Source organism: Anticarsia gemmatalis, chromosome 3 (assembly GCF_050436995.1).
Source record: "Anticarsia gemmatalis isolate Benzon Research Colony breed Stoneville strain chromosome 3, ilAntGemm2 primary, whole genome shotgun sequence".
Lineage (NCBI taxonomy): Eukaryota > Metazoa > Arthropoda > Insecta > Lepidoptera > Erebidae > Anticarsia > Anticarsia gemmatalis.
Genome location: NC_134747.1, coordinates 11,856,848 through 11,880,021, shown reverse-complemented (window position 1 = coordinate 11,880,021; position 23,174 = coordinate 11,856,848). Strand labels below are relative to the sequence as shown.

At 37.5% G+C, this 23,174-nt stretch overlaps 7 protein-coding genes across 7 annotated transcripts; 1 reads left to right on the top strand and 6 right to left on the bottom strand.

The window, feature by feature from the left end:
• Positions 1-204: 204 nt before the first annotated feature.
• LOC142987665 (uncharacterized) lies at positions 205-1,622 on the bottom strand. The gene is made up of 2 exons (XM_076136589.1): positions 1,508-1,622; positions 205-1,078 (listed from the first exon to the last, which is right to left on the bottom strand). Exons 1-2 carry the CDS (start codon positions 1,517-1,519, stop codon positions 329-331), a joined length of 762 nt encoding a protein of 253 aa, XP_075992704.1. The 5' UTR covers positions 1,520-1,622; the 3' UTR covers positions 205-328.
• Positions 1,623-4,924: 3,302 nt separating this feature from the next.
• On the bottom strand, positions 4,925-6,577 carry LOC142987667 (uncharacterized). Its single transcript, XM_076136590.1, has 2 exons — positions 6,547-6,577; positions 4,925-5,858 (listed from the first exon to the last, which is right to left on the bottom strand). Exons 1-2 carry the CDS (start codon positions 6,556-6,558, stop codon positions 5,133-5,135), a joined length of 738 nt encoding a protein of 245 aa, XP_075992705.1. The 5' UTR covers positions 6,559-6,577; the 3' UTR covers positions 4,925-5,132.
• Positions 6,578-7,790: 1,213 nt separating this feature from the next.
• LOC142987664 (uncharacterized) lies at positions 7,791-9,406 on the top strand. The gene is made up of 2 exons (XM_076136588.1): positions 7,791-7,844; positions 8,040-9,406. The coding sequence occupies exons 1-2, from the start codon at positions 7,833-7,835 to the stop codon at positions 9,336-9,338; spliced, it is 1,311 nt and encodes a 436-aa protein (XP_075992703.1). The 5' UTR covers positions 7,791-7,832; the 3' UTR covers positions 9,339-9,406.
• Positions 9,407-11,170: 1,764 nt separating this feature from the next.
• Positions 11,171-12,031, bottom strand: LOC142987671 (uncharacterized). Its single transcript, XM_076136595.1, has 2 exons — positions 11,947-12,031; positions 11,171-11,831 (listed from the first exon to the last, which is right to left on the bottom strand). The coding sequence occupies exons 1-2, from the start codon at positions 11,956-11,958 to the stop codon at positions 11,262-11,264; spliced, it is 582 nt and encodes a 193-aa protein (XP_075992710.1). The 5' UTR covers positions 11,959-12,031; the 3' UTR covers positions 11,171-11,261.
• Positions 12,032-14,394: 2,363 nt separating this feature from the next.
• On the bottom strand, positions 14,395-15,324 carry LOC142987670 (uncharacterized). Its single transcript, XM_076136594.1, has 2 exons — positions 15,256-15,324; positions 14,395-15,098 (listed from the first exon to the last, which is right to left on the bottom strand). The coding sequence occupies exons 1-2, from the start codon at positions 15,265-15,267 to the stop codon at positions 14,493-14,495; spliced, it is 618 nt and encodes a 205-aa protein (XP_075992709.1). The 5' UTR covers positions 15,268-15,324; the 3' UTR covers positions 14,395-14,492.
• A 2,413-nt stretch (positions 15,325-17,737) lies between these two features.
• Positions 17,738-18,910, bottom strand: LOC142987672 (uncharacterized). The gene is made up of 2 exons (XM_076136596.1): positions 18,783-18,910; positions 17,738-18,386 (listed from the first exon to the last, which is right to left on the bottom strand). Exons 1-2 carry the CDS (start codon positions 18,792-18,794, stop codon positions 17,817-17,819), a joined length of 582 nt encoding a protein of 193 aa, XP_075992711.1. The 5' UTR covers positions 18,795-18,910; the 3' UTR covers positions 17,738-17,816.
• Positions 18,911-21,325: 2,415 nt separating this feature from the next.
• LOC142987673 (uncharacterized) lies at positions 21,326-22,569 on the bottom strand. The gene is made up of 2 exons (XM_076136597.1): positions 22,434-22,569; positions 21,326-22,160 (listed from the first exon to the last, which is right to left on the bottom strand). Exons 1-2 carry the CDS (start codon positions 22,443-22,445, stop codon positions 21,624-21,626), a joined length of 549 nt encoding a protein of 182 aa, XP_075992712.1. The 5' UTR covers positions 22,446-22,569; the 3' UTR covers positions 21,326-21,623.
• Positions 22,570-23,174: the final 605 nt, after the last annotated feature.

Sequence of the window (23,174 nt, the reverse complement as noted above, 5' to 3'; positions counted from 1 at the left end):
CAATGTGCGATAATGCTTATAGTTTGTTTGATTATCAAATTAGTAAGTATACCAATACGATTACGATATTAGAACTTAATATATTCTTAATCAAGCTATAGGTACCCCAAACTGCCTATGCAATCACCGATTCAATAATCTTCTTTACGATTCTTTACTTGCAATAATCAAAAGGTATAGGGTTAACAATAACTTACAACAACATTTGTTTAAATATTCGCTTTATTTAAATACATACATGTATGTACAACTAGAAACAATTATTTACATTTCGATAATGAAACACGTCGTGGTCTTAAAGCTACAGAACCTAATAAGGCTGTCGAGATTACCAGTATGAGACGGGGGCGGAGTAGGCAGAATAGGTCAGGGGAGAGCCGTAGTAGCCAGGAGCGTAGGCGCGAGCGACTACGGGGGCGGCTACAGTGCGGGCGGCGACAACACCGTGTCCTGCAACCACGGCAGGAGCGGTGTAGGCAGCACGCGCGGTGTAGGCGGCGGGAGCAGTGTAGGCGAAGGGAGCTCCGAATGTACGGGTGGCAACGACAGCGGGTGCGGCGGCGGTGTAAGCTACAGGTGCGGTGAAGGTACGAGCAGCAACCACAGGAGCGCCAGCAGCGTACACGGTGGGAGCAGCTACCGTGCGCGCAGCAACAACAGCTGGGCCAGTGGCAACCACGGCGGGGGCAGCGGCTACAGTGCGGGCAGCGACCACGGTGGGAGCGGCAAAAGTACGGGCGGCGTATACAGCGGGAGCAGCAACGGTGCGGGCAGCAACCACAGCAGGCGCGGCGGCAACCACGGGAGCGGCAGCGACAGCAGGGTCCTTGCGTACGACAGCGTTGAATCCATTCACGTCATCAGCGGTGTAGTCCACAGTGCGCTTGGTGCCGTCAGATTCAAGCAGAGAGTACTGTCCGACAACATTGCCACCTACGCGGGTCTCAACCTGGTTCTTGAAGTCGCCTGTGTAGGGATCAGCGACATCGTACGCGAAGCTGGTGTAATCAGCGTCTACTCGCGCTACTGGCACCACTGAGCAGTGGGCCACAGCCACGAAGGCGGCGAGAACTACGAACTGTGAACAAAAGATTTCGATCAGTCTTCATACTCAATTCTTATTTGTATTCTACTTTAACATGTAACGATTATAATACGTGATTTGGTACTTTATGAGCTACACGCTACTTCAAATATTACCATTTTTGACGTGACAAGAATCACAAAATATTTATTCTGCAGGATTTGAAAAATCAAGAACAAATATTAATTTAATACGAAATTTTGAATAGAAAAAAGTGAGATAAGAATAAATTGAAAAAGTTTGGTTAGAAACTAGAAAAAAAACTAATAATAATATTAAAAAATATAATCGCAAACGCTATTACAACTTATTTACGTAAAATTGTGCCATTTTTTGAATTTTACAAGTAATCAAATCTATATTGTTATATAAACTAGCACTGTCACAATAATCCACTGCACTATTTAATAATATAATAGTCACCTTAGCTGCCATTGCGTTAGATTTGAGGTGTTCTGTCGAGTGATACCTTTGCAGCGGGTCAGGAGCTTTTATATGAGCTTCGAACGCGAGGGCGTGGCGTTCGGACGACTATGATTACTTGTTGATCTTTAAAAATTAAGTGAAGTCCACTTTTAATAAAAAAGGGAGGTTCCGTAGAAAGTTAAATGTAAGAGCTATAGGCGTCAGAAAAAGAAATGGTAAGAAAATGAACCTTTTGATTCCTCCTTTTGATTTTCTGACGCAATTCTATGTCTACTTGCAACTAGATGACCTTACTTGCAATAAATAGAAAACTTTCACGATGTTAATAAAAGAAGAAATCATAGTTTTTCTCAAGTGACATGAGGTACGGAAGAAATTATTGATATTAGAGAAAGGACTGCCGAAAAAATGAATTTGTTGTTTTCTGATGCAATTCTATGAGTACTTACAACAAGCGGACCTTATACGCAGCACGCAACTTTCATAATCCTATATTTAGAGATTTAGAAATATTTAGGTATACTTTTCTACAAAACACAATGCAACGATTATGTATAAAAATAATCATCTTAGAATATTTTTTTTTACGGTCGTGCTTCTAAGTATAAATTCTTCTAATGAGATAGTATCACTAAAAACTAGCGACCTGGCCTGGTTTTGTCCGGATAAAGTTATAGTACGTTAACCCTATAACCGTAAGAATTTGGATCCCGTCGATCCCGTACAAAATTCGTCCTGACAATTACAAACGCATATAAAAAATACTATCTAATTTACTTTAGGTGTTCAAAAGTTATGCTCGTATATACATTTCTATGACTATTTTTTATTTATTTAGACAACATTTATAATACATCGTGTCGCAAAGAAACATAAAAATTACTACTAAGGAACTCTAAATAAGTACGACAAGCGTAATAGCCTTTGTGATGCCGACGGATCCGGAAGAGCAAGGCCGCTTGATGAGAATTTGTACGTCGAAGAAATGGGTCCGGCGTTCCACAAGGTCACATCTCGGGCCCATGCATCATTGTGCACATTAAAGTGATTGCTTCTGAAATGTCGTTTCTTTGTTCCAAAGACATTTTTATGGCGCTTTGTTCCTATATTGGTGTTAAGAAAAAGGTTTACTTTTTAAGATAAAATAGGTTGTTTTTTTCAAAAGTTATATTTGATTCTTGGGTAACTTAGGGTCAATTTTGAGAATGGTAACCAATTTGAAAAGATAAAAATCTACCATATTTTTTTACTTTTGAAATTACATATAGTCAAATTCAAAAACGTTTAATGTATTAATTTTGAAATCTTTGACATTTGAAATCTTGTTAATTATTTGATAAATTAACAAGTTTTCAAATGTTACAAAAGTTTAATTCTAGATCAGTAATGAGAAGAAACAGGTGCCTAAGTCATCAAATACTTTATTTACCTAAAAGGAAAACCATAAGCCTACTTACAATATAATAAAATAAATTTACTATCTCCTTAATAAAATGCTAAGAGGGATAAACAGCAATATTAATGACGTGGAAACGAGATCTGTATCGTTATGCGTTTGCTCTACATTCGCAACTCAAGGCAATCTTCACGCAAAATGAACAATATTAGCATGATACATTTTTACTTAAATGATTTGAAATATGCATATTTTGTTACATTTTACTACTACAATGTAACCTCATTTAGTAATGTTGTCTGTTGCTAATGGTTGAAATTAAGGATTGTTTTATATGCAACCACATTTTATATAAGTGGTATATATAGCTAGTGAATTTTTCTTCAAATTATATTTTTATCTTTGCCTGCTTATGTTCATCATTTTAATGTCTTTTGTAATAAATTGTGAAAAGTTTGCTAACGTAATTTTACTGACAGCAGCAGAAGGAAATTAACATGATATCCGTCAAACTTGTTAGTGTTACTTATGCTATTAGTAGTAAGAAGGACGAATACTTTCTTTAATACAAAGAGTAACCATACATGACCTAAGAGTATTTTATAAACACAAATCGCAAACTTAAAAATAATCGTAATAAATATAACCAATACTACTTCACACTGATTACTTGTTCAGTCTATATTTGTGCCACGTGGGAGTCAAGCCCATGACACTCACAAAATAGTAAAACTCAATAATACTAAGTTCGTATTTCTAGACATTATTATGAATCAGACATGTTATTGCAATACTAGGGCTCCTAGTTACAACATAACTAGTTGAATAGCCTAACAACTTAGTAGAGAGGTTTGTAAGCAAGGTTTCCAGCTGGCGGAAGTATAAAAATGCTTGCTTTAGTATATTAGTGACCAGTAGCGCGATTCCCTACAATCGAAACCATCGAGTATCGAGAGTTTGACATTTGAAATGTACTGCAAAAATAGTAACTACGACGGCCGCTAGAGGTCATGATCCGATTTTCATACCAAATTACTCGATAGCTAGCGGGTCGTCGATACTCAATAGTTATACTATAGAATCGCACTACTGCAGGCCAGCTTGGGCTATAGCTTGTTGAATACAGCTACTTTACTTTAGAAATACTCAGAATTGTTCATTATAATCTCGATAAATAATACACGCCAAGTTTCTCTACTAAGTTGTCGGACAGTATGAGTGTCTCCTTCACCTACTTTATCAATAAGGATATTGTGGCCATCGAAAATAACAGTGACTTCATTCAAGGACATTGTCATTTCAAATATAATTGCAATTCAGATCATATCGGTATGTGTGATTGAAATCCTAATAAGCGCAGAATTTTATAATACTATGTAATAGTTACACGTATCAAGAATTTTAATAGAAAATCTTGGCAAAGTAATATAAACTTCATGTCTATGCATTTAGGGTCGATAATGCTTTGTAGAAAAAACTACTGTCGGCCGTAATATAAAGTATTGTAAGATATTTTGGCGTAAGAGCAATTTGTTACATATTTTTTGCATGAACGAACTAGTCAACCAGGAAATGGCCGTAGACAAAAATGTTACATTTTAATGGGTAATATTTAATAATTGAGACCGCCTTTTTTCATCAAGTTGAACATTAAAGACATTACTGTCGATCTTTAATGAGTTTTCGATACCTTGAACCCTATTTAACATATAATTCGCATATTTTCTATGCGTATTGACAGTCGAGACAATTTTACTCAGACGGTAAAATATTTTTTGCAGCAGTCGTTCAATACCAAAGAACGAACTTTTTTGGCTACTGCTGTACAAAAAAATACGACATAAAGGCGTTTTACTGTGTGATCTAATATTATTGAACTCTATAGAAACAGTGGCGTACACAAACTCACATGGTTATTTTGAAATAAAGAGCTACGCATCATCGAGAACGGTGTGTAAACTTCTAAAGGATGCGTATTGCAAAATAAAACACTAATACTTCCATCAATATAATTTTATTATTATATCATGCATTGTATTTTCGTTTTTTCTTTTATCACATTTCGTAAATTCGAGTCGAGTTTCGTTTATAAATATTTTTGAGATCTTACGATCAATTTTTGGTTTGATTCTTTGTCAGACAATTCAGTCATACAAACATTAGCAGTAATCGATGCCGTATAACAAGGCCGAGGTCAGGTCAATGAACTTATCGAAGCTTTAGGATTTACCATCCGGAGTTACGGTTGCTGTAGCTGACGGCTACACCACGAGAACCATAGCTATTGGCAAGAGGATTACCATAGCCTCCATAAGATCCGTAACCACCATAGTTTTGAGGCCATCCGTTGTTAGAATACGCTCCAGAAGCGTAATTCTTGTTCCAGCCGTTGCTCAAACCGCTATACCCTGCTGCACCAATGTTCTGGGTCCAGCCATTATTCAGGGCTCCATAACCACCAACACCTGGTTGAGTCCAGCCGTTGAGACCAGCACTGTAGGCCCTATTTAAGCCATAGTTTTGATTCCAGCCAGCACCGTATCCGCCATAAGATCCGTATGCTCCATTGGTATAACCAGGATAAGCTGCACTGCCAGATGGGCTCCATGCATTCAAACCTCCATAAGCCAGAGAATTTCCGGCATATCCTAAGCCGGAACCAAGAGGTGATCCATTGTATCCAAAACTAGAATGATGGACTCCTAAAGCTGGGTCTTTTTTCACAATGGCGTTAAATCCAGTCTGAGGATGCGCAGAGTATTCCACAATGCGTTTAGTCCCATCAGCTTCTAAGAGAGAGTATTGTCCAACTACGCTGTCCCCAACTCGCTTTTCGTGTAGTTGGTCTTTGATGTCACCGGTGGTTGGGTCTGATACTCCGTAAGAGAAGCTAGAGATACCTCCTGATGCGCTGCAGTGAGTTACTGCAACTAGCAGGGTGATGACCGCAAACTGTAAAAAAAGTAAAAAAAAGTTTGTAAGCGTAGTATAATAATATCTAATAGGAATAATATGTGAAGTTAACGAACTAAGTTATGATATAAATAAATTTGATTGTTTTTTAAGTTTAAGTTTACGGTATCAATTGCAAGCTTTGATATTTTTATAAAAACTAGAACAAAACTGGTCTACGTATTTAGTTATGACAAAAATGACATGCTAACATTTATTTTGTGTATCGCAATTATTGAGATACCTTTGTTAATAAACAATATTAAAAAAATAACAATTTAAATCAATAAAATTTCTAGAACTTTTAAGGTAAAATGTAACGAAACCAATAACAATTTCGTTCATAAAGAGCAAAGTCATTTCAATAACACAAGAAGAACCGCGGTTATAAGATTAAAGAAAATACAAATATGTTCTGCAGAGAGATCAAAGAACGAACTGAAATTCCATATTTCGTAAAAGGGCAGGAACATTAATATGATTTTTAATATTTTTCTTATTTCCAAACCATCACAGTTCACAAACAAAATGAAACTAAACTGAGAGAGGCCGTTCTCATCAGTTTTAAACACTTCTTGCAATATTGGGAAACAAGGCACAAGAATCAAAAACAACATTTTCCCAAGTATTGAAATTTTTTGAATTAACAACCAGATTGTTCTTTGTCGTTTTGAGTTTACTCAATTACCTTTGAGAACATTTTTTCGTATTGTTTACACGATACTGATGTGTGTAGTTATTACATGCCTTTATATAGGTGTTCTTCATTATATTAATGAATGCATGTAATCGTAATATGGCCGGAAATGTATGAGATTAGTTACTTTTGACGTACGATAAACACGCCTACTTAATTTTGATGATGCCTGAAGATATTAAAGCTATTACTAGATAATGAAGAATATTTTGTTCTATGTAGTAATGTGTAGATAGTATCAGATTATCGTGTGAGTCTAATTTTGTAATATTTGACCGCATGAGAAAACTTACTGATAAAAAACATTGACGAGTATTTATATGTTTTGTTGACATATGAATGCTCTATTGTTATTTTGAAAATGTGAATGAATCCGTCGCATGTTTGTTTTTAAGACGATAATCAAATCGTATAAGGGTACTTCTATTTTGTAAGCTGACACCCAAAACAATGTTAAAACAATCAACAAAGCTTTGACAATTTTGTTACGATGCACGTAGTTTAGTGCTTCAAAAGAGTAAAAGAAGCAAAATCCTTTAAGTTTTAACATTTGTATGAAAATTAAATCTGAACTGTGATTTCCAGAAAATAAAGAAAAGGATTAAAGAGTAACTGTTGCAGAAAGGGCAATCTTGATAAAGTTATTTTGTTATGCATGAGCACAATATAAAATCATAATTTTATGCTCTTTTCATTTTTTTTTTGTCTAGAGTATTTTCAGTTTTGTTTGTAGTTTAATCAATCACGTTGCTCTCTGGAGAGTTTTATAGAAGAAAAATAAATTTATTTTGCAAACGACAAGACAAACATATTCGACCGTTGTACTTTAAAAAAAAGCGACTAAATTGCAGCACGGAATTGAATAACATTAGCTTCAATAGAAACAGAGTAGTAATTATATCATCTTGTCATTTAACCCCTACAATTATATCACATGTAGTTTTAAACCGTTCTCATATTAAACTCTCATAAGTACAATATCAGTAGTCATCATCTAATGCAAAACATTACTTTAATCGACGTCTTTACATGTTGTTAATTCATCAACGAGGCCAATGTTACCATTCTAAGCTAAATTAATTTACATAATAGGTATTTCAGATTCTAATTAACCTCTGAAAGAGATTCTTTCGAAACACTTGAGCAGATGTGAGCGCAATGATTTCAAACTATGACCCCCAAAACTACAATGCGGAGCCTCCGTGTGAATATAAATATTTGAAAACGACGGGGTTAAATCATTCACAAGCCAAAGCTGAAGAGGAACACAATACATCATGGCAGCTAAGGTAAACAATTAAAAATAATAAAAAGACCAATCGACATCATCTATGTCTTCAAACAAACAACTAGAGAACAAAATATCGACCTGGGTTTTAACAACGAATCTAGTCTTCAACACAAAATAATCTCAATTCAATCAATAAAGACTCAGTGACTCTTGATTTTTTATTTGAACTAATATTATTTTTCCTTTGTTACAGTTTATCGTATTGTCCCTGCTGGTAGCATCAGTGTATGGCAGCGGTGGTTACTCAAGCTTCTCTTACGGCGTCTCCGATCCCAACACCGGTGATGTGAAGGATCAACATGAAAAACGTGTTGGTGACAGCGTCGTAGGCAAATACTCGCTCCTAGAATCCGATGGAACTAAAAGGATAGTAGAGTATGAAGCTAACGCCGCTACTGGATTCAACGCTGTAGTACGCAAAGAACCTGCTGTTGGTGTACATCCGTCTGGACCTCATGGAGCTTTGGCTGGAGGTGCTATAGGACATGGACCTCTGGCTCACCCTGCCCACGGACCTGTCGCCCACCCTGCCCCGGTTGGACCCGCTGGACCTGGCCCTCACGCACCTCTTGCGCCTGCTAGCCCTCTTGCCCACCATGGTCCTCTTGCGCATCCCGGCGCCCTTCCCCATCCTGGTGCTCTTTCCCATCCTGGTGCACTTCCCCATCCCGGTGCTCTCGGTCACCATGGTGCGTTAGCTCATCCCGGTGCTTTAGCCCATCACGGCCCCCTCGCTCACCCAGGTGCTCTGCCTCATCCCGGTGCGCTTCCTCACCCTAGTGCGCTTCCTCACCCTGGTGCTCTCCCTCACCCCGGTGCACTCGCCCATCCCGGTGCCCTCCCTCATCCCGGCGCTCTTGCCCACTCTGGTGCCTTGGCTCACTCTGGAGCTCTCAGTCACCACGGTGCCCTTGCCCACCCCGGTGCTCTCGGACCCCACGCCCATCCAGGCGCTCTAGCCCACCCCGGGGCCATCAACCCTCATGCCAACCATTTAGCTGGTAACTTCGGCCACTCTGGATACGCTCCCTTTGCTGGCACCAACAGACACGTTAACCCTCTGTCCGGTCCTCAAGGAGTTCCTGCTGTATCTCACTTCTCTCACTCTGTTGTCCATGATGCTCCCCGTCCCTACGCTGGTGGTTATAACGGTGCCTATGGTGGAGCTTACGGTGGCGCTTATGGCGGATACGGCGCCTATGGTAAACATGGTGCCATCGGTGGTCCCTTGGCTCATGGACTTGCCAGTCCTCTTGGCCATGGTCTTGCTGGTGCTCACGGTCTAGCTGGTCCCCACGGTGTTGCCGGTCATGGCGTGGCTGGGCCTTATGGTGTAGCCCACAGTTACAACAGTCTGACCCGTGGTGAGGCTTATCCCCATGGTTACGGAGGATACGGCGCCCGCGGCTACGGTGCCGGTTACGGTGCAGGCTATGGCGCCGGCCACGGAGCTGGGTTCGGAGCTGGCATTGGCTCAGGTCTCGCCTGGTAATTTTAATACGACTGCAACTTATCTGTGATCTAGTTATCGAATATCAAATAAATTATGTGTTTGTAAAACAATAATATTCTTATTTCATTTGACCTACCTTCCCCTACTATACATTTTTATTGATTTCCGTGCCTGAAGTTTAATACCTGCTTTAAATTATCCTCATCTCTGAAAATTTGTAAAGGTTACACGATTGTAACATGGTTTTTTTAAGAGTACTCGGAATGAGAATCTTGTGCTTAAGCGAATAAACTAATTCGACCACATAGTATATTAAAAATATGCCTAAAAATAAGACAGTTGGTAATGACTAACGATATAAATATTAATAACATTGCATTAAAAATAAAAATTATAAAATCATAATCTACATGCTTACCTACTGTTACGAAACAGTAGGCACTGGTAGGCGGTTCTCATTGGCGACAAAGAACAAAGGTGTAACTGTGTAACAATGATATAATTAAATTTACGAACCGTATGTATTTCATAAAGCCTGCCACTCGATTGTGGTGTTACATGGATGACCTACTGACTCGATATTTTCTGTTGTAAACACAGAATTTTTGTATTTATTTAGGCTTCCTGGTTAAATAATCTAGGCACAGTTAGACGATAAACTTTATCAAATACAGTTAAAGTAACTCTAAATTATGAGATATTTTTTTTTCGATCTGTATATTTTGTAAATTTGTTTTATGACTCCTTATATTTGTAGTGCAAATTAAATGAAATTACATAAAGATATACATAAGCCAACAAAATAAAAATTGTAGAACTTTGCCAATATGATAATAATCAAGTAACGTTAGTTGTATTAGTAAAAAGTAATTTCTCACTTCAATACTGTTAAAATATAATCCACAAAAAATGTATAGCATTAAGCATTAATTAAAAGCATTTAAAAACAAAATAATAAAGACATTACTTTTCCTTTCCTTGAGTATCAATTCTTACGACGCAAGAGTAGCGTCATTCATATAAAATTATAAACTTAACACAGCCATTTAAATAACATATTTTGCTACCAGTCAAATCAAACGTTTTTTTTAAACGGCACGAACGCATTTTTATAAAATACAAATACGACACATTGACGACGTCGCAATATCGAATTTTCGTTGACATCTAATATTTGTATAAATGAACGCTTCAGACTATTATAAAATTAATTTCAACATTAATAACGAAAACAATTTATAAATGTAGCATGAGCATTTTGGATGCATCTTTTGCTAGTACAAGTATAATAATTAATTTTCTGTTGACTCAGTAGAATATTCGTTAAGATAACAGTCAAAATTATAAACCCAGGAGCAGTAAGTAACAACTTAATCTCATATATAAAATCAAGATATTAACATTTAATTTCAAGTGATCTTTTCATAACGGTAGCACTAAGCGCCCAAACTAAATTCTTAGAACCAAATATGATTACAAATAGACAAATTACTGATATACTCCCAAGGAGATCTAGAATTTTGTAGGCACGAATTTGGCCATTATCATTTTATGATAAGAATAAAAGACATGGGTATGCGTACAAGCCATTATCATCCAAAGATTAAGTCGTTTTGGAGTAAAATGCCCATTACAAGTCGTTTATGGAATTTTTATGTCCGTTGTATGGGTGTGTTCACTTACTTACTCACAGTTCTTAATTTGGAAAAATGGTTCATTCTTTTGCTATACTTATTTCGTGAAACAATTTTAGCAAAGTTTAGTACACATCGTAGCCTGGCATATATTTGTATGACTGGACTATGAAATTAACTATTCTCAATTGGTATCACTAGGTAGGTATATTATGTAATTTTAATAAAATATTTAGGTTAACATTTCACAGTTCATGAGTATTTTATTTAATCACAGCATCATTCATTGGAGTAGCACAATAAATACATTTATTTATCTAGAGTTTGTTCAGTACAGATGAGCGCCGTACAGACCGTGAGCACCGTGGATGCCGTGAGCGCCGTAAGCGACGGCTCCGTGAGCGAGGGGAGCGGCGACCGCGCCGTAAGCAGCGACACCGTGGGAGTATCCGTGGGCAAGGGGGGCAGAGTAGCCGTGGGCAAGGGGAGCGGCGTAGCCGTGGGCAAGAGGGGCGGTGTAGCTGTGGGCATAACCGTGGGCGAGGGGAGCGGCGTAGGCTTGGGCTACGGGAGCGGCGACCACGGGGGCGGCGTGGGCGACGATGGGAGCGGCGTGAGCGACGGCGACGGGAGCGGCGTGGTACACGGGGTCCTTGCGCACGATAGCGTTGAAGCCGTTGTGGGCATCAGCAGCATAGTCGACGGTGCGCTTGGTGCCGTCAGAGTCGTAGAGCGAGTACTGGCCGACCACGCTGTCGCCGACGCGGGTCTCGTGCTGGCTCTTCACGTCACCGGTGTGGGGGTCCGACACGCCGTACGAGAAGCTGGTGTAGTCAGCGCCGTGACCGTGGATAGCGCTGCCCTGAGCAGCCGCCACCAGAAGAGCAACAACCACGAACTGGAAATTATTCATTTAGATTAAATAATTGAACACTTTAAATATATTAAAATAGAAAGCACATCACTTTTTACGAAACACTTTTTTCTTTGCACAATAATAAAACAGAACCAACCTTAGCTGCCATTTTTGTTAGGTTATTGTTTGTTGCACAGTGAACTGCGAATGATTAATCAGGGTTACCAATTCTCTTTATATACCATTCTAGCACATTACTGAGCCGGACTAATAATATAATTATGATAGGAAGTGTAAGACACGTAACTAAGGTCACGCGTTTAAAAAATGTATGGAATTTACAACTCACTGTGACGAAACTTTCTAAATAATTATATTTTTGATTAAAATAAGAAGCAATTAGTAATGTTATATATTGTTTTTGTAAATATTTAGAGACTTACTTAAAGAATGAGTTTTGGCAAGAAAATATTATATTATTTATTTTGTTAGTTAAAGCATTAACGAATCTATCGATGGTGTTTTTCGATGTTAAAACAAACTAACTAAAAGCTTTAGTTACTGTATGTGTATATCATTTAATTAATGTATTGTATTTCTTGATCTCAGCCTCTATTAGATCTCTGCTAATAAAGATAAACTTTGATAATAATCAAATATTTAAAATGTTTGTGTAGCATGTTTATTATATAAAAGTATACGTAAAGTAGAAGAATATTCATTTTACCCTGGGTTACCTGAAATTCAGTTGCAGGTAACGGGCTATGTCAATAGTAACTAAAAAAACTCTATAAATTTCTTTTTCTCTATCTGTTGTATATTAATTAGAACCAAAAACGCTTTTTTTCTTGTTTTGATCAATACTTTAGCGTACCACAAAGTTGCGATCAGAATTAACATAATCAGATCAACCTGTCACTAATATAATAATGTCAAATGTTATCTCAATTAAGTTTAACCATCGAATTAGCATAACTGTGTAATACATTGTAAATGAAACTGTTTGGGAAACCTGCTGTATATTGATCCGTGTTATGATCAAAATAAGGCCCTATCATTTAGATATTTAAAGTCGAAATTACATGCTTAGTAATGGTGTCATTTTGATAGCATGTATAATATAACAGGCTGTTAAAATGTTGCAGTTGGTGACATAATCAAAGAACTAGCATAGACATTTTTAATCACAATTTATTGAATTGTAGATTTGACTATGCCACTATGTCAGTAGCTCCAATTAGCTTTGACAGCTTCAGACGCCCATCCATCATATTATGGCTAGTGGTCAACCTAGTGTCAAAGTATTTCAAGCCACTCGAAAGGCGATTGACATGGCTTAACGACTGTTATCTTAATTGACTACAACCGGGACCGACTTTCCGAATCCCATGATATTGATAATAACTCATTGCTGTTACACTCCTAGGCAAGGCTCTTATCCTAAAATAAAGGCAGCTTGGATTTTCATCTTACCTTGCGGGCTAAGTGCTGGTTGAGGACTTTGAATCCCATAGAAAATGTTTATTCGTGTTTCACTTGGCTATTATAAGGATATATTAGATACATGGGATCAACATTTTTTTGCCTACACCTTCGGGTATAACAAGCATCATATTGCGTATGTGTTTTGATCTTTCAGACTTTTTTACCCTTAATATTATTGTAGGCAGTAATCATGTTGGCTGTTGTATACTATAGAATCATGTTATAATTACTTCCGGAAGAGCTTGATATAAACAAAGGCGGATAATTATTGGTCAACTTAATTAAGTTAAGGGGAAATCCAATGTAAATTATGACGTGTTGATATGTGTAAGGCGTGAGCAGTGTCAAGGTTCTTGGTACTCAAGAGGCAAGTATTGTAAAACTCCTTCAATTTGCCCCAGGCGCAAAAATGTGACGACAAAGCTTGGTAGTCGTCATACTCGTCATCACATTGTTATTGACAAATATCAGTAAAAATAATCTTATGACTATGATTGACTACCCAAGAATCACATGTCATCAATTGTGTAAGTAAAGCACCTTTTTTTTTTATATTATGAACAAAACGTGTTCGGAAGTGTTGGTAGCAGCTCCTAATATCATCAATGATTTTCTTGCCAGATTTTTTCATTGGTCCTTCCTTCCGAACTGGTGGTACTCTCTGTATCATTGACTTTCATAAGTATCAGCATTTAACTGAATAAATAAATAATTTGATTTTACAAAGCGCAGATTGGCCAAGCTGTTCGTGGATTCCTAATCGTTTGTTCAAACTATCCTGGTTTTTCTATCACGTATATTTTACTGAGGAAGATTGTAAGGAAGGCTGACCCCATTACCCTAATATATCGTCATGGTAACGTCCCATTGTAAGTTGTTGCCAACAGATTCCATTGAACTTTTATTTGATAGGTGTATATTGTTCACTTTATGTCATAATTTTATAATAATGTCTGTTCTTGTGTGTCTTTCTGTGTACGCGGTAAGCGCTCGTTATGGCATCATGGCCAAATGTTCTGTACATATCTGAAATAATAAGTTTAATTGTTGATTCAAATTGGTCAATGACTAAAATTCACAACCAATAGGAAAGTTGAGGATAGAAAATTATACCACAGAATAAGTTTAGTACTTCATGTACTTCGTAACAATTTTATTTCATCACAGCATCATTCATTGGAGTCGCACAATAAATACATTTATTTATCTAGAGGTTGTTCAGTACAGATGAGCGCCATACAGACCGTGAGCACCGTGGATGCCGTGAGCGCCGTAAGCGACAGCTCCATGAGCGAGGGGAGCGGCGACCGCGCCGTAAGCAGCGACACCGTGGGAGTACCCGTGGGCAAGAGGAGCGGAGTAGCCGTGGGCAAGGGGAGCGGCGTAGCTTTGGGCAAGGGGAGCGGCGTAGCCGTGGGCATAACCGTGGGCAAGAGGAGCGGCGTAGTTGTGGGCATAACCGTGGGCAAGGGGAGCGGCGTAGGCGTGGGCTACGGGAGCGGCGACCACGGGGGCGGCGTGGGCGACGATGGGAGCGGCGTGAGCGACGGCGACGGGAGCGGCGTGGTACACGGGGTCCTTGCGCACGACAGCGTTGAAGCCGTTGTGAGCATCAGCAGCATAGTCGACGGTGCGCTTGGTGCCGTCAGAGTCGTAGAGCGAGTACTGGCCGACCACGCTGTCGCCGACGCGGGTCTCGTGCTGGCTCTTCACGTCACCGGTGTGGGGGTCCGACACGCCGTACGAAAAGCTGGTGTAGTCAGCGCCGTGACCGTGGATAGCGCTGCCCTGAGCAGCCGCCACCAGAAGAGCAACAACCACGAACTGGAAATTATACATTTAGATTAAATTATGAAAATTCACTGTGACATTTTTATAGAACAAATTTTATTTTTATTTAATTCAAACTTGTGCTAAAACGAGAGCACATCACTTTTTTCCACACACTTTTTTCTTTGCACAGTAATGAAACAGAACCAACCTTAGCTGCCATTTTGATAGGTTATTGTTTGTTGCACAGTGAACTGCGAATGATTAATCAGGGTTACCAATTCTCTTTATATACCATTCTCGTACATTACGAAGCCGGACTAATATAGTTACAATAGGAAGTACGCATAACTAAGGTCACGCACTCTAAAAACGAACGGAATTTGTTTCTAAATATAATTAAAATTCATTATTATTATGTTAATAAACAATAAAAATACATTATTATGATTTCAAAAATAAATGTTTGAGGTAAAATATATGCTCAAAGTTTGTTTATTTGTGGTTTGGTTTTAAAATATTGTCAAATAAATATTAGTATGAAGTAGATTCGATAGACTGTGGCAGTGATATGGGTAATCACCACGCCAGAAACTTGTGTGCCGAGGGTCAGGGTAAATTTGTACGCAACATTTTTTTTTCTATCCCTAGAAACTGTTTTTTTCGGGTTTACGTACTATGCAAGATTTATTTTTGTAAAAGTTCCAGTGGTAATATTATTTATTTGTATGTATACGAGAATAGTTATTTCGTGGGAAAATCTAACCCATTACTTTCCTTCCTGGTTATCGTCTTTATATGTGTGCGCATGTCTCTTGTGGTGTTTGGAGAACTTTGTAGATTTAGATAATGATGTGTCCATACCAGGGATGATCAATATTTATTTGGTCATAGGCTTATTTACTTTAGTTAAACTTAATTTTAGGCCAACGTCGCTATGAGTTGGATTCAAACCATTGACTGCTTAACTGTATTCAAATACTGTCAGCAATTATGCATACCTAGCAAATGTCAGTAGTCCCACTTTAGTTGTGCTTTTCAGACCTAGTAGGTTACACCCTTTTTTGAAACATTTTGACCCAGTCAAATAGCCATTTCAGGAGAAAAAAGGAGAAATTTAAATATAATTATGATATTAGTATAGATTGGTATGAATTCCGTGTACTACGCACTCTCCTAAGCTATTGTCATAGGAGCGGTTCCAATATGCCTCAGGCGAATAAGAAAGGTGACTAATTGATTAAGGCGATAAAAAGAGAGTAACTGTTAATCGTCCACATAGGGCTATGCGTGTTTCTTTAAATGGCTTGATTACTATTCAAGTTGTGGTTACATACATATAGAGCTAAAAATATACCCTAAAACTTCTGCGATTATAGCCAGCAGTCTCGTCCGTCGCGTCGGCGAAATTTTCTCCATTTTGTACTCAAGTTTTCACAATCATAACACGTTTGTTTTGTTAACGGGTAAGTGCGGCGTTTATATTAATTACAACTATGATACGTCACGGAGTATAACTGCAGAGCATCCAAATGCATGAGAAAAAAATACAGTTGTTATTAAATGAGCTCTGTTATTGGGATACTCTTAATTTTATCAAAATTCATTCAGAAATCCTAATCAACTTTTGCATTTATATTTTTTTCAAACCAAAGCTTTCCCATAATTAGGCAAAGGTCTCCCCCAAAAGATTCATCTGGTTTCCGTTATTGGTTGTCTCACGTTTTTCCTCCAGATAGGTGACCAAGCCGTCTCACTAAAGTTTTGCGTTTCAAATATTACTAGAATATTTTACTAGGTCTGTTCTAAAATCGTGTTGTACTTAATGTTCTGCTATTTTCATTTGAACCAGTTACATTTTATGTTATTTCCTAGAACTGACATTTACACTAATAGCTAATTTTACTAAACTGGTAAGTACTGCGAGTGTAGACAGTTAATTAGGTCGTTCAAGGAAAACTAGTTTATTGTTCTAAAACAGAATTACTGAAGCAGTTAAAACTAGGTAGTTATTTGTGTGTAGGTACATTAAATGATACCTCAAACAAATCTAGATTTATATAAGACAGGTGTCATTGATTTATTTGTATTGTATCATTTGATTCTTATTTAATACTTGAATTCATTGCTAATAGCTGGTCTTTTTTCCTCTCATATACTGATGTGTATGAGACGAAAATCATGCTATTCTGACAATTATATTAGTAAGAATTATTTTCATTTAGAAGCAAGAAAACTGTTTCTGCTAAATTTTTGTTTTTCAAATGTCACATCATAGTTGTGCGATATTATTATGATTCATATTTTGTTCAAATGTTATATTTTATATTTGTTGAGCATTTTGTTCAGAAAGTTGTTGGGTAATCTAAAATTACATGTGGGTAATTATTCCAATGAGTATGAAGCCTTTCTTCCGTTTGTGTGATGGAAGATCATAATATCGGAAAACTAACTATAAATGATTAAAGTTCAAAATTCTTTACAGTTTTTAATCTATGATTACAAGATAAAGTCTGTAAAGGCTACTATAATGGATAATGATATAATTATCATATATTTTGTATATCATTAACCTGATTTGATGACAAATATTATGATATTGAGTTGCTTTATTAAGGACTATCTCGTCCTCATCCAAATTATAAATTATTGTAATTCAGTATTTGAGGAGTTAGACAAAAGAAACAATGTAATAAGTTAGGTACTTCGAACTATTTTATTTAATCACAGCTTCGTTCATTGGAGTTTCACAATAAATTATCTTAGGATTATTTAGTAGACATGGGCACCATAGAGACCATGAGCACCGTGGATGCCATGAGCACCGTAAGCGACGGCACCGTGAGCGAGGGGAGCGGCGACCGCGCCGTAAGCAGCGACACCGTGGGAGTATCCGTGGGCAAGAGGGGCAGCATAGCCGTGGGCAAGGGGAGCGGCGTAGCCGTGGGCAAGAGGGGCGGCGTAGCCGTGGGCATAACCGTGGGCGAGAGGAGCGGCGTAGGCGTGGGCTACGGGAGCGGCGACCACGGGGGCAGCGTGGGCGACGATGGGAGCGGCGTGAGCGACGGCGACGGGAGCGGCGTGGTACACGGGGTCCTTGCGCACGACAGCGTTGAAGCCGTTGTGGGCATCAGCAGCATAGTCGACGGTGCGCTTGGTGCCGTCAGAGTCGTAGAGCGAGTACTGGCCGACCACGCTGTCGCCGACGCGGGTCTCGTGCTGGCTCTTCACGTCACCGGTGTGGGGGTCCGACACGCCGTACGAGAAGCTGGTGTAGTCAGCGCCGTGACCGTGGATAGCGCTGCCCTGAGCAGCCGCCACCAGAAGAGCAACAACCACGAACTGGAAACGAAAAATGAGATTAGTATTTTTTATATATTCACCTTATAATTTGGTTTCTGTTCTATTAATAAAAAGGTAATCAGTATATGTAAATATGACTGAATATGAACTCATGAACTTTACTTAATATTTTTGACACTTTATAAGATTGTAATTTCAATTAGGCATGAGCCATTTTTGTTCTCTTTCGACACTTTCTTTTGATTTAAATTGATATAAATGTAAAGTAAATATTTTTATGTTAAATAAGCATATTAGGAATATGTTATTATAAATCACTCGGAATTCTTTTCCAACACAAATATTTTGTTTACGGGAATTTTCCACTTAAACAATATGGTCACAAATTTTCTAGCACATAACTTTAACACTCCACAAAAATTAAATATAACCAACCTTAGCTGCCATTTTTGTTAGGTTATTGTTTGTTGCACAGTGAACTGCGAATGATTAATCAGGGTTACCAATTCTCTTTATATACTATTCCCGCACAAACGTACCGGACTAATAATAGGAAGTAAGTGCCATGCAGCTAAGGTCAGTGGAGGGTTTTTTAGTACAATTTCGTTGAACGAGTTATGCGGAAGTAGTGACTGACCGGTGGTTATTATAAATTTGGTAATAGATTGAATTCGGACGATTGATTTGCTAGTAAATAGAAGATTTTCTTTTCAATATTTATTTATTTTGGAAATAGTGCATCCATTGGTTAAATATCCAACTGTGTGATGGAGATTTGACCTAGATGCGTCCATGCATTACATTTATAGCCATGGTACTTTTATGAGGCATAATTTTAAATCCAGGCTTTCATTAGTCTATGTTTATTGTTTCGACCCAGTGGGCAGAAAGAGAGTTTTTTGTTTAGTTGGCCCTTTTTGTAGAAATTCTCTCCAATTGGCTGTCGCAACGGCCGACAAAAAAAAGGTATTTAACACTTTGTCTTTTGTTTGAAAATTATAAGTAGGAGTAAGGAGTTTCTACAGGTGGGTCCGGGTTTCATAACTTATTTTAAATAGGTCATACTCCAGACAGCATTTATGAAGCACTAATATAATTGACTGTATATTTTTGCTACCTGTTGCTAGGTTAACATATAAGTTTTGACAAGAAGTAGAGGCATCACGTGGCGCAATATTGGTTGCCACGCTGCGGCATCGGAGCAAAGGTGTCAAAGATTATGTTCTCACAAGAAACAAATAAGTTGTGTGATCCACATAATTAAGAACCTCGTTTCAAAATAATGAAGTACCTTCACACCAGCTATTGATATATTTTTATTGATTTATGCATTTTGACCAGTAATACGTGTATACTAAATAATGTGGTTTTCTTTATAAAGTAGGGAATTAACCAACATGTAAACAAACTTTCAGGAAGGCTATCTTCAAATGCTATCGAAATTGGCAAACATAAAAAAATCGCTAAATAACGAATTCTGCAAGAACTATTATTGCCAATAATTTTACATGATTTGTTTGTATGAATAGAATGTAGGAATTTGCGTTACAATTCTATGATTTTAGTTCTTAACTGTGGTATTAGACCTATGACATAAAAATTATTTAGTGCAGAATATAATTTCCTTTACTTACTACCTACTTTTATCGATTACTTTTACTCCATCGAATCGAGTATAGGTGTGCAAGTACAACGCTTTAGTGGTAAGCAAGCAAGCATTGAACAACGAGCTAGATGCATTACAACATTCTGTGCGAACATTTTGTGTTAACCGAACGATTAAAATTATAATGAGGCATTCTTACTAAAGTTCAGTTTTGAACAGCTCCTAATTAATTTGTGTATGTTTTATCTGATGTTACGACATGACTTGTGTTAGTTGGCTATTTTAAGACTGAATTCAACAAATGGTTTTAAAACCGAATACAAAATACGTCGACTTTGAAAATTTTTGTCTCATCCACTGCAGCGAAAGTTTGTTATTCTCTCAGGTCTGTGAGTAGCTGATACCAATAACAGTATTTAGTATTTTAGTATTTATTGAAAGTAGTATTAGGTTTATATGAGCTGATATGTTTTAAATAATATCATTTTTACATTTATTTTTAAACGAGATTTTTATTTGTCTCGTGTACTACATGATATAATAATATTATATTATGTAAGTTAGCCTAGCTGTGTAAAAGTTTTCCTACAATGTATAACAGACTAGGATGAATTATTAGATTTACTGACCAAAAAAAACCTTCTAAATTATAATACATCAAAGGTCGTGTCGTTAATTAAATATTTTTTTAATTGAAGGAAATTTTTGAACATTATTTAGTTCCTTATCTTCACGCTCTCGTTCACTTAAAGGATAAACGAATATTACGCGGAAGCAATGTTAACAAGTATAAACGTTTTTGAACCAAAAAATATTTAGTTCGCCCAAAATTTGAAACAATAACATAAGCATAATGATTGCTTATTAGTATTGAGGGTCTACTATGGTTCGTGAAAACAAAACTTCGTGAAATGTTGAAGGTTGTTTATGATATTTTCCTATTATATTTTAGCACGGAGTAGGCAGTATCGGATAAGCATGCCCTGTATTCTTGTACCATAGTTTAACCGACATTTTTTAACGGATAGAATTGTGATGAAAAACATCCAAATTTCAACGAATATTCGCTTTTTTGGTACTTAATTATGCCTTATTATCGAAATATTGGCGTCTTCTTAACGAATCCGGTACTAATAGCTAAGCCATAAACTTTTTGTGCTCATGGTTTGCGGACAACCTCGTGTCAAAGCTGTTAACTTCACCAAAATGCCTTTTATCTAACGACTGTTAACTCAACAGACAAAACTTCACTTTGAGTTGCCTTTCTATATCATATTTAATTTGTGACATATAATGTTAAACTTGAACTTCAAATGTAATTGAATAACACATTGGAAACCGAATACAAAGTATTCAATAACAAGTCGACAAATAAAAATGCAAGTTTTAATTTCACTGTAAAAAAAAAATACAATACATAAACATTAATACAAGATACATAATATTGCTAATAAAGAGAATTTGTTATGTCATTTAGAACACCGTCGCACATTTCCAGACAATTTCCTTCTGAATAGTGACCGCATTGACAAGGTGAACAGGATCTGGCCACCAATTATATTATCACTTAGTCATACTCATAGATATTCGAAGCAAAATATTGTACAACTTAAAATATAAATGCAAATTGTCGGAGTCCGTTTTCGTTGCCGAGTTCTTTGAAGATTTCATTAAGCCCACAAGTTATGAACATTATGAGGAGTGGGGACTGGTCCATGGGAAATAGTCTGGACGAAGGATGACCTGGATATAGCTACTGGTACTGGTGAAGGCGCTGCAGTTGGGGCTGGATGAGGGGCTGAGACTGTAGGCCAGGTTTGATAGGACTGAACTGCTCCAAGACTTGGCAAATTGGCAGACGGATGCCTCGTGACTGCGTCATTATTGATGTTAATATTAGCTGCGTGTCCGTTGGTTTGCCTGCCTTCATTGTTTACTGTAGCTTGGAAGCCTGTGTGGTCATCTGCTCTATAGTCAACAGTTCTTTGAACACCATCAGGCTGGAGTAAGGAGTACTGTCCAAGGACGGTGTCCCCTCGCCTCGTCTCGTGCTGACTCTTGATGTCTCCCGTATGACCGTCGTTTACTTCGTAAGCGAAGTTGTAGTTTGGATTGTCATTGTATTGAAGACCGAGGAGCACTGGAATCGGTGCTTGGTGTAGAAGCATGCAGGAGGCGGATAATACCAGGCAGGAAAGAACTGCGAACTGTGAAACAGAAATTGGAATGTTAGGTAAAAGTATTTTTAACCTCCGTTTTACTGGTAGCGTTGATATTTCTTTTTTTGTAATAAAATTTTTAATTTGGAAAGAAAATACTTTTTACTGATTCCCAATTTAGGTCATATAGCTTAATTGACACCATGGCAACGGAGAGAAATAAATGCTAATGCTTATGTTTCGAAATTTAAAAGTGTTTTTCCTATTAAACGACTATTATATTATTGTAACTTCACCGAAATGATTAAAAATACATATTACCTTTTGAATCATGGTTGTTCTTGTTTCTCTTCGACTGTCTGATGAAGTGTGATTCTTCGATAATTTTCCCTCATTTTATATATAAAATAATATGAAAACTAATACTGTTTGTGCAATACATATCGGGTTGCAGTTGCAGAAGGTATTCGAGTGTTGAATATCAAACTGGTTAGCTCGTAATAAAGTTAGAAGGGTTTGAAGACAAACCGATATTATTCCGTATTTCATATAGCATTTTTTTAACCAGTAGGTATTTTTGACTGTCCCACCGCTGGGTAACGGCCTCAATCCGAATGAAGGAGGTGTGAGGCCTTAAGTCCATCACACTGGCCAAGTGCGGGTTGGGGACTATGAATGCCCTCAAGAATTATGTATATCTTTTAGGCAAGGTTTCATCACAATGTTTTCGTACAACCATTTTTAGAGCAGGTGATCATTATTGTTTTTTAATACACACATAGCTCCGAAAAGTCATACATAAATATGGAATAAAATTACACACACACAAACACTCTTCATAATTAACCATAGGCAAACTTAAATAAAATAAATGAATGCCAAAATTCTAATAATTAACTAAGTCGAAAGTCAATCTGTCATCTTGGTATGACTGAGTTCTAGGGTGATAACATTATATCACATTAATAACAGTGGCATTGCTGATGCAGAAGTAATGGTATTTTATTGTCATGAACCTTAAAAGTAAAAGTCAAGTGACGGGTATCGTGGCAACAATGTATG